This window comes from Chiloscyllium plagiosum, chromosome 3 (genome assembly GCF_004010195.1).
Source record: "Chiloscyllium plagiosum isolate BGI_BamShark_2017 chromosome 3, ASM401019v2, whole genome shotgun sequence".
In the NCBI taxonomy this organism is placed as follows: Eukaryota; Metazoa; Chordata; class Chondrichthyes; order Orectolobiformes; family Hemiscylliidae; genus Chiloscyllium; species Chiloscyllium plagiosum.
The window spans coordinates 74,909,161-74,920,686 of record NC_057712.1 but is presented as its reverse complement, the minus strand read 5'-3'; the positions used below and the strand labels follow the sequence as shown (position 1 = coordinate 74,920,686).

At 39.0% G+C, this 11,526-nt stretch overlaps 1 protein-coding gene across 1 annotated transcript in view; it reads right to left on the bottom strand.

Annotated features, from left to right (window-relative positions):
• Window positions 1-3,254: 3,254 nt before the first annotated feature.
• LOC122545595 (BSD domain-containing protein 1-like) overlaps window positions 3,255-11,526 on the bottom strand; it is a 30,354-nt gene continuing 22,082 nt past the window's right edge. Inside the window, exons 10-11 of the mRNA XM_043684580.1 lie at window positions 5,753-5,853; window positions 3,255-5,663 (exon numbers count right to left, since the gene is read on the bottom strand). Coding sequence (XP_043540515.1) covers window positions 5,619-5,663; window positions 5,753-5,853 — 146 coding nt within the window. The 3' untranslated portion in view covers window positions 3,255-5,618. The remainder of the gene's footprint in view (window positions 5,664-5,752; window positions 5,854-11,526) is intronic.

Here is an 11,526-nt window from a genome sequence, read left to right as displayed (position 1 = left end):
TGTGGGATATAGGTGAATTAATGTTATTTCTGCAAATTATAAGTTCTGATACAGAGTAAATGAATTCACATTAGTCTATGATTGTTTCTCAGCTAAGAGCTGAGTTAACAAGAATGGGAACTACATACAAGAAGTATATAATCCATTAAAAATGATATGTCAGCATGAGACGTGATTACAAAACAATGGTAGAAATACAGGCACTAGATAAAATATTGTGAAGAGAGGCCTGTATAAACATCTGTTTTCCCACTTGTATGGGGACACAGGAACAAACCCCAATTAAAAGGGCTTAGTGATAAGATGCTGTGAGGGGCAGCGCAGATGGAGGGAGTAGATAATGGTAAGCAAAGAATGGGATGACGTCAAACAACCTTATGGGAGTCAGAGATAGGCATTTGTCACGGACAAGGCCGGATAAACAGAAGTTGTGGGATCAGTCTTAAGGAAATAAGTGACATAAGCGGAGGAGGGGGCAAACAAGGAAATAAGAAAAAATATGGGGATTCAAACTGTATAAATTTCGAGAGTTTGTTGGATTTGATGTGTATTTGTCATTGCCCTACCTGGCATTAGACATTGCACCCACTTGCAAGTATACAAATAAAAAGGCACTACTGGTTCAGATTTTTGGTCTCGGACTGAAATTATTGAAGTGAGTGAGCTTTTGTTTCTCACAGAAACATACAAATACTGAAGAAAATTTATAAGACTAGGCAAAGTGATGGTGTGATAAGCCCACCAAAGACATATATTGGCATTTTAGTCAGAAGTCGCTTTTCCAGCAACACATTTTCAGCTCTGATCTCCAGCATCTGCAGTCCTCACTTTCTCCTCGAAGATTTTAGTCAGAAGGCTAAAGAATGGCAACATAAAATGATTCGAACAAATTTTGAGGGGTACAGGTTCAGAGGCAGCTTGTTGGTGTATATAGCCTAAAAGGTAGGAACAGGTTCAAAATGGAGTTTAAAAACAATTGGAATCTTGGGGGCTTTTGTTAAGTATAAAAACTAAAGATGCTAATTTAAACAATTTATATAACTCTGGCCAGGCCTCAGCTGAAGTATTGCATTTAATTCAATTTAGAATGATTGCCAAAGACTTAGAGTGCAGAATAAATTTATTTTGCTTAGCATAAGAGACTTCAATTTTGTGGAGACACTAGAGAAAAGATTACTCTTTTTAGGACAGGATACATAAAGAGGCAATTTGATAAAGGATTTCAAAATGAGGGATAATTTTGATACAAGTAAATGAAAAGGAACTGTATTGTGGGCAGCACGGTGCCTCAGTGGTTAGCACTGCTGCTTCACAGCGCCTGAGACCCGGGTTCAATTCCCACCTCAGGCGACTAACTGTGTGGAGTTTGCACGTTCTCCCCGTGTCTGCGTGGGTTTCCTCCGGGTGCTCCGGTTTCCTCCCACAATCCAAAGATGTGCAGGTCAGGTGAATTGACCATGTTAAATTGCCCGTAGTGTTAGGCAATGGGTAAATATAGGGGTAAGGGTGGGTTGCGCTTCGGCGGGTCGGTGTGGACTTGTTGGGCCGAAGGGCCTGTTTCCACACTGTAATGTAATCTAATCTAAAAGGTCAGGAACTAACAAACCCAGGTTTAAGGTGATTGGCAAAAATGTGATAGGAATGTAGGATTTAGGTAAAGTAGTGTTACTTCTGCAATCATAATTACTTATGCAAGGTAAATGCATTTCACACCAGTGTATAATAGTTTCAACCAAGAGCTGAGTCAACAAGAATGAAAACTATGTGGAGGAAATATATAAATTGTTTTTGTATTAGCTAAAATGGGCACACAAGAATGAAACGTGCCTGCAAACAATGGTAGACAAATAGATAAGGTGCTGTGAGGATGTAGGTTAAGCCAGATATGCTTGTACAAGCAGTAGTTATAAGCATCTGTTTCCCACTTTTGCAAAAACCCCAATTAAAAGGTCATAAGGATCAATATGGTTGGGGAAAGGGAGGAAGTGGCACAGGTGGAGGAAGTAGATAAAAGTAAAGAAGGATATACCTACAATGGGCCACAACAGGATGTGGTGAAATGGCCGAGTAAAACTTGTTATGCACAAGGTCGGATAAGGGAAGAGATAAACAATAGTAATGGGCACCAGGTTGGGAGTAGTGAATCCTTTACAAGATATGTACTTGCTAAACTCTGTGTGCCTTACTTCAGGCACCACGCTTGCAAGCGTATAATAAACATACTGATTGCTTCAGATCTTGTCTAGGACTGAAGTTATTGAAGTGAGTGAGCTTTGTTTCTCACAGGAAGAAACCGTTTTTTAAAAGAAAAGTAGTAAATTGCAATTTGCACTCTGCTGCCTGAAAAGTTGAGGGGAAGCAGATTGAAAAGTAATTTTTAAAAGGAAATTGGATGAAGCTTTGAAGGAAAGAAAAAGTTAGATAAAGGCAGAGTGGGAGCAGAACAGTGAGACAAATTGGACTGGGGTATCAAAAACAGACACACATGAGCCAAATACCTATGATGTACCATTGATTTGGAATTTGAATGGCTACAAGTTCACAGTCCTCTGAAATTAGCTGTGCTCGGACATTAAAATCAAAGGCTTTTAAACAGTAGGCAATGTCCAAATCTAAACATCAAATTCATGCTCTGAATACTAAAGAGTGTATGAACGATAAATGCAGGTGAATAATGAACAGTAACTTCGGGAACTCCCTCTTAGCATTCTGGCTCTACCTTTGCAAACACACTGCAGTTTAAGGCTGCTCACCACCACTTTCTCAAGTGCAACTGGGAAGTAAGTGCTGGTTTAGCCAGAAGCACCACACCCCATGAATAAGTCATAATTATTGTTTAAAATTTGTGATAATGATTCTGAGTGATTTGTCTCAATGTCATATAAAAGGGAAATTACTGCACATACTGAAAATCTGAAATGAACACAGAGGAAGCTAGAGAACCTCAGCAGATGTGGCAGCATCTGTGAAAATAGAAACAGAGGATGTTTTGAGGCTGGTATGAGTCTTCTTCAGAACAGTATTTAGTTAAGTGTCATGTTTGGTTAGATAATGCTCCAAAGGTACTCTGGGAGATTTTACTGCACTGATGGAATTTGTTGATTTTATAATCAAATACAAATCTAATGAAATAAATGACCATAACAGGCAAGTTATCTAATAGCTTGCTGAAATTAGTAGGTTTTTGTAGCACTTCCCTAATGATATGTAGCTCACCAGCAAAATTAAGATTTATAATTCACTGACAAGTAACATTTGTTCAAACAGGGTGTAGTCTTTTAATTCTCTTTCCTGTGGAATTCTTACATTATAAATTATTACATACGTTTATTTAGTTGGCACACAAAAATGGGGATGGTCAGAATACCAGAGGAAACATTTGGATATTGTCTTGTGATTTTTCAACAAACATTCAACACATTATTTTTGCAGCATTCACACCATAAAAACAATTTATTTTTATATTCAAACACAAGTCACTCACCCAAATCAGAGTTACAATAAATGTAGAAGACTTTGTGTCTTTTTGGGAACGTGACTCGCTTGATGTTGGGATTCTACTTTAAAAGTTAGATGATTGAATTTGTAATTCCCTAGAGGGATCAAAGGAAACCTTTACTACAATATTTTTCAGATCACCTATGAGCTTTCAACTTAAAAAAAATAAAATCCCAGAAATCAAAGAACAAGGGAAAATAAACTAAGAATTACTTCTTTCACTTTCACATCCAATAGTATAGTTTATTATATATAAACAAAAAAGTTAATCGAAGCAATGTGTAGACTGTGTGGGAACTCTTATTAACAGTGAAAGGAACCACCTATTGTTGCTCACTCTAATCAGACCAACATCTGATTGAATTGTATCCAATTTATTAACAATTTGCAGCAATTTACATGCAGTTTAAGAGTAAGCTGGCCAGAGAATTTTGCACTGCCAGTTGGGTATTGAACAAAGTTAAACTTGACAGTTCTAATGTACGTTACCTAGAAATTGACAGCAAACTTGACTAGACCAAGGAAAAAATGCTTTAGAGGTTAAAAGATTCATTATGCTGCAGTAAAGATAGAAACAGTTTAAACACTGCACTGAAACCAACAGATATCACCAACAGAAAAGTGCACAATTTTTCAGCACCAGGCACATTGAATACTGACAGGAGCAGGTGTTACATAAACATTGTTTTAATATCACTGGAGACCTGACTGAAAATTGAATCTATGGTTTTACAAACTGTTATGTAGGAGAATGTGACTGGAAGTTGGAACAAATCTTAGTTAAATAAAGACCAGGAGGAGATGGCAAAGTAAAGCTTTTGAAACCATTACAAATATCACCAACCCAAATACTAACAGTGAATGCAGAAGGAAATGTTTGCCTTGAGAACAATTGGTGAAATTTATAGCATATAGTTCAGTTTATTGATGTACAGTGTATGCTATGGAACAAGTCAGTTTGCAGCCACAATTCCCTATTCTTGACTTTCTCCCACATCTCCAAGACTGTCCCTTGGCAAGTTATGAGGCTCTTTCTTCTCAAAAGACTGAAAATGAATATTCTACCACTTTTTGTTTCATGAGTTATTAAATTGTTGTAACTGTCTTCAAAAGGCTACTAAGGCACTGAGCAAGTGAAGGCCTACTTACAAACTCAGCAGGTCTCAGTTTAAGATGAAATGAGCTGGAGGATAGAGTCGTGTTTAATGCTGAAATAAAACTAAAAATTCATTGCAAAATAAATTTTCTGTTTAAGAAATGCAGTTGGATACAAGATTCGTGCAATAGCAGTAAATCTCTGTGACACTGAAAGTAGGAAGTCCAAGTTTAAGGCTCTAAAATTCCTAGATGTGAGGATGCAGATCAATTGGAGTTTGGAAAAAAAAAATGCATCAGGACCGAGGTTGACTGGATGCCAATCTGGAAAGCACAGCAGCATCAATTTCAGGATCTGTTAATAAAAGCACTGGGAGGTTGTAAGGAACGATAGATTTATTTGGTAGCACTAGGAAAAGTCACACCACCTTCATAATACTCATCAGTGAGATGTATCAATTTGCACACAGTGAGATCTTGCCTAGGAGGTTTTTGTTTCCTGGATGGTGTTTCAGTCATGATGCTGAGGAACGTTAGCAGTCAGATCGAGAAGAGAGAGTTACAGTTTACATTCTAGCCGGTTGCTCAAATAGCAATGACATCTTAACTTCCAAATGGCAGCAATCATTCTGAGGAGCTATTGAATACTTTAGGCAGGTTAGCTAATTCACTGTGTAATCTTCTATAGAGGGAGATTACCAACACCTCCTTTGTAACAGATCAACTTGCACAGTTTGACAGTATTCCCAGACAGTATTAAGGCTGCCAGAAGTTTGCTCATTCTTAGCATTTACTGTTGAAATTTGGCATCTGGTCAAATACAGATCTTCAATCCATTCATAAAGCTGCACATTAACATAAAAACGATTGTCTGAACATATTCCATTTGAAATTAAAAAGTTGTCGTGGTGTCCATAAACTGTTTGATGTCACTTTTGACGCAACACAAGAATAATGGCAACAGCTTCTGACATGGTTTCCAGTTATTTATGCTCTGCAGGTAATAGTCTAGTTGTGTAAAGTATTTACTTCTGTTCACATACCCAGTCATCCCAGTCTTCAGGATCAAGCTGCAAAAGAAAACAAGCATACATTACAGCAGCAATCTTGTAATCTTCAAACATCAAGGTAGAAAAGCATTACAGAACAAAACCAGTACCTCTCCTGAGGCTTCAGCTCGAGATAAAGTCAACTGGATTTCCTCTTCAGTCATGTCCAGATCAAGGTCTTCATCCCAGTTTTCAAAATAATCAGTGTTTCCTATAACAAAAAAAACCCTGTGAAACCAGAGTTCATAAAACACTAAATAATTGAAAAGAGTTTCCCAATATGTATCAAATTATTGATTCTTCCTGTTAAAAGTCATTGTCACCACCATTATAAATGGAAGGCTGCTTCAGCTTAGATGCTCTAACCCTGAGGTAGCCAAGTCAGTTTCAGATTTCAAAGTTCTATTGTTCAGCTACAAAAGATTGGGCCACTTTCAGAATTTCCTAATTTAAAACTTTCTCCTTTGGTTGCACTGTTAGTGGAACAGAAATGCAATACAATTCAATTCAATTAATAAATACAGATTTTAAAAAGCCATACTGGAGTTAACGGTAATCATTAATCTACTACTTTGGTTCGTTAATGCCCTTCGGGAAACCAAGTCTGCTTATATCATTACTTCAGGCCCACAGTAATGTAACTGATGCTCAACAGCCCTCCGAAATGGCTCAACAGGCCACTCAATTGCATCAAAACTCTACAGAAAAGTTGAAAAGGATTGAAAACGAACAGAGTAGTCAACATAAACCCAAGCACCAATCAATCCTGCAAGTTCTTTCACTTTTTATATCAGAAGACATGCTACAATTAGGAGAGGTTTTAAGAGTAGTCAAGCAATAGGCTGATAGTCATATTCACTGAACCATGTCTTACAATCAATGTCCCAGGACTGTATGTCAGGGGTGAATGGTTCTGAGAGTCCTCAATATTGAGGTTATACACCATGAAATCTTAGGGTTTTAGTTAAACATGAGTAAAGAAACCTGCAGTTATCACCTACTGTCATGTCTTAAGCTCATGAAGCTGCGCTTCTCCATGTTGAAAACTACTTAAGAGTAGCATTGAAGATACAAAGGTCACAAAATGAACCCTCCATCAAAATGTATGATGTCCCATACTAAAATGTGACTAGGTTGCACCGATACTGACTGAATTAACTGAGAACTGAAGGACATATAGAATCATAGAATCCGTACAGTGTGGAAACAGGTCATTTTACCCCACAAGTTCACATGACCCTCCAAAGAGTAACCCACCCAGACTCATTTCCCTACCCTATTACTCTACATCTACCCTGACCAACACATCTAACTTACACATCCCTGAACAATACGGGCAATCTAGCCTGGCCAATCCATCTAACCTGCACATCTGGATTGAGAGAGGAAACCTTAGCACCTGAAGGAAACCCAAGCAGAATGCGCAAACTCGGCACAGTCGCCTGAGACTGGAATTGAACCTGGGCCCCTGGCACTGTGAGACAGCAGTGCTAATCACTGAGCCACCATGGCACCCATATCGGTCGGACTAACCTATGGGAGACAGAAGGAAACAAATGACATCACCTAACTACCCATTGCAGGTGTATCTGTTCTTGACAATATCAGCAAGAGTGACCACTGGAAGTCACTGGGAACCCAAAGCATTTTGTTTGGTAGTGTTGCAGAACAGGTAGACAGAGGAGTTCAGGCACATAATTCTTTGAAATTTGCATCACAGGTAAACATTGTGGTTAAGATGCCATTTGGACAGTTTATAAAGAAAAATCATTTGTGGAACTTGGCCAACATTTATTCTCATGTTGCCCTTGAGAAGGTGGTGATGAGCTTCCTTCTTGAACCGCATGGACAATTTGACCGAAGGGTCTGTCTCCATGCTGTATGACTATGACTGTATGTTATAAGGCACAATAACTGTATTGGCTGGGATAGATTTTGAACAGATCTATCAAATCAAAACTTGGCATTCATTAAAGTTGTGGGCCATCAGGACCAGCAGAACTATAATAAATCATAATTTAGAACTTTATAGTCTCTCAAACTACCATTGCTATTAAGCTAAGGTACCGGTGTTGATTCAATGAAGTGTGAGAAGTGGGCCAGGAGCAGCAAATGAGGTGCCAAGCTGGTGAAGTTGTATGACAGGACTACACAAGTAAGCAACATGTAATGTTCAGCTGATCCCAAAACCAACAGATCAAATCAAAAGCTCTACAGTTTTGCCACAACAAGCCACAACTGAAATGAGTTGCCAGAGGAAGTGGTGGAGGCTGGTACAACTGCACCATTTAAAAGGCATCAGGATAGGTACATGAATAGGAAGGGTTGAGAGGGATATGGGCCAAGTGCTGTCAAATGGGAGTAGATTAGGTTAGGATATTTGGTCGGCATGGAGGAGTTGGACCAGAGGGTCTATCTCCGTGCTGTACATCTCTATGACTTAACAGGAAAAGGAGGTTCCAAAGGGTCTCCAGCCTCAAAGATGAGAGTTCCTAGCACATCAATGCAAGAGATAAGGTTGAAGTGTTTGCAATAATCTCCAAGCAGAAGTGTTAATTGAATGATCCATCTCTACTTTCTCACAAAGTCCCCACAATTGCTCATATTCAGCCAACTTAATTCACTCCACATTATGTTAAATAATGGTTGAAGACTTTAGGTACAGTATTAAGTATGGGCTCTGAAAAACTCTGGCAATAGTACTGAAGACTTGCCGTCTCGAATTAGCCACATTTGCAGCTAAGCTGTTCAAGCGTCGTTAATACACTGACATACACCTGACAATCTGCAAAAATGAAATGAAACAGAAGATGCTGCAGAAACTCAGCAGACCTGACACCACCTGATCGGAGAGAAACACAGTTACTATCTTTAAGTATGTTACTGGTCTCCAGAAAGATAGCTCAGGTGTGCTCTGCTCATAAACAGCAGGGATATATCCAACTGGCCAATTATCACCCATCAGCCTACTCTCAATCATTACTTTACTAATGTAAAATGCTGTTGTTAGCACTATTAAGTGGCACTTACTCAGCAGTAATCTGCTCATTGACACTCAGTTCATGTTCTACCAGCGTCACTCCTGGCCTCATTAATAGCAGTGGTTTAAATACGGACATAAGAGTGGAATTAGAGTGTTAACGTAGAGCATCTTCCCTTCACAAAAAAGGCAGCATGTGTTAAAGTATAGCATTAGCAAACAGCCATGAGCCGGTCTCTTTCTAACTGATTTCTCTGCAGCTCCTGGTGCTCTTCACACCTGCTGAAATTTCTATTCTTCTGGCCAGAGCAGAAATGGAAGAAAGATGCTCATTTTGAAAGAAGTGTATTATTAGCATTCCTAGATATTATAGAAGTCAATGCAAGCATTTTTTATAAAAAAAGAGAATCACTTTAAAATGATGTACAAAATATCTCCTAAACTTTACAGCATTTTGAACAACAACAGATATGTATCCCCAGAAAAGGTCAATTACCAAATCTTTGACAAAGTAATGGTGCCAGAACTGATTTACCTGAACATCACAAGCTTAATTACATTGCCAACCTTTCTTTCTGCCAATAGTTTAGTTTTATCAGTTTCAGGAAAGAGTCTTGTTCACCTAAATGTTGTTGTGACGACGACGACGACGACAACAACAACAGACTTCAGCACTGTACTGACATTTTGCTTTGCAATGTTTGCTCCTCTATTGATGCACTTTTGGGAACAACTGAGACTAAAACTGATAGAATAGTTTCCAACAGTCTCATTGTAAATGGCAGGCATTTATATTTCCAAAACATGTTCAGCTTCACATCTGCCTTTCTAGTGACAGCAGTCATGTCATTACCAGCAAAATATCTCACTGAACAAATGACAAACCTATCCACTGCCATTGTATCTTAAGTTAAAAATTAATTAAATTGACCTAGTCATTCAAACTATTTGACCACATTAACATTTATACTTCTAGATATTGACTTGCTTTCTAAAAAACCTACAATTAATTTCAAACAAACAATGAAATTAAAAATAAATTTTCAAAATTTAAGGTACAATACAGTTACCAACATCAGACAGGCTTGATTTCTATAACATTAGATTTGATCATACAGTCACTGTGATCATCTCAAAAATGGTACTGTCTACAAATCAAAGTGAATAACTGTCTTATCTAAGACCACAAGAAATAGAAACAGGAGTAAGCCATTCGCCCCCTCGAGTCTGTTACATCATTCAATAGGATCATGGCTGATCCAACATTCCTCACATCCACTTTCCTGTCTTTTCCTTGTAATCCTGCACATCTTTACTGATAAAGAATCTACCTCAGCCTTAAATTTACACAAGGACTGTGCCCCCCAGCTCTGTCGCCAGGAGTTCCAAAGACTTTCAACCACCTGGGAGAAGAATTTTCTCCTCATCTCAGTCTTAAATTGGCACCTCTTAATTCTGAGACTAGGCCCTCTGGTCCTCGACTGTCCCATGAGGGGAAATATCTTCTCAGCATTTGCTTTGTCAAACCCCTTTAAAAGTTCTATTTGGTTTTGAAGAGATCACCTCTCATTCGTTTAGATTCCAATGAGTAGAATTCCAACCTGTTTAGCATTTGCTCTTAAGTCATTCCCCTCATATCAGGGATCATCTGTTTCAAATACGCAAGAAAAGTTTTAGATTGTCTGTCCAACTCAAAATACCTTAATGAGTGAAAAACAATGAGCCCTGAATAACGAGAGCAATGGCAAAAGTCAGGGAAAAAGTGGCAAGAATGGAAAAATTATTTGCTTGACACAGGGAAAAAAATGTCTGATTTTGTGCATGAGCGGACGGAAACTAATTGGCACCAGTTCCTGATATGAAAGTCAGGGTGGGTATCTGATGGGTGTAGTTTGCCAATGTCTTTGGGCATCCATCTTGGCTAGCATCTCCCGACATTTCAGGGCACGCTACATTAGCAGCAACCATTTGTAATTTCCATTCACCAAGGTTGGCTTCAGCCCAACAGCAGCCTCACCAATTTGTCGTGACACACCTCAGACTGAATATTCAGAGTTCTTTACTTTAAAGATTGCACTCTAAGCTAAACACTATATGCTGTAGTGCTGGCAGCTTTACACAGGACAGGCAATACCTCATGAATCAGAACAGTGTGTATCTCCGGGCTCTTAGCTTGTTTACTTAGCATTCTCATTGTGCATTTACTTGGACGCACACAGCATCTCTGCCTCGCTTTGCTTTTTTGAGCATTACCATCTCATTCAGATCCTACAAACTCAAAGAACTTCTATTCTTCTGTGTCTTTTAGTGCAGCCGTAAAGCTGCATATCTGCTGCCACCAGTGATCAGTCAAGGGAATAGACATGTTGCTGTATGACACTACATTACATCAATGTAACAGCTGTAGAATGTGCCAGCAGATTATGCAGCAAACACAATGAATGTGCTTCAACCAAATGGCCATGTTTCAAAGTCAAGGGGACTCTCAGCAGTCAGGGGTCACAACATACTCAAAGGCATCATCCAGGTGCATCAGTCAGCTGACCAGTCATTGCATTCAGGTTCAGGGAGTCTGAATTATTATAGCCTGGAGAGTGGGCTACATCAAGCCCGACAGAGCCAGCGCTATCATCCTGGAAATTAGTATGTTAGCTGGAGAGCTGAACAGAAAAAAGGCAAGAATCTGGTCAGTCTTCAGGCAGAGCTGTCGTTCCAAGTCAGACAGGATGAGGTTGGAACCATAATGTGTCTGACTTTGCTGACTGAAAATCAAAGGAGTAAATCAGAGACTGGTGTGGTGGGGGATTGGGGAATTCAATTTTGAGAACTGGAGGGAGCATGGTGGGATGCAGAGGAGAGAATAATTGTGCAGGGGGCAACTTTAAATATAAAGATAGGAGATGA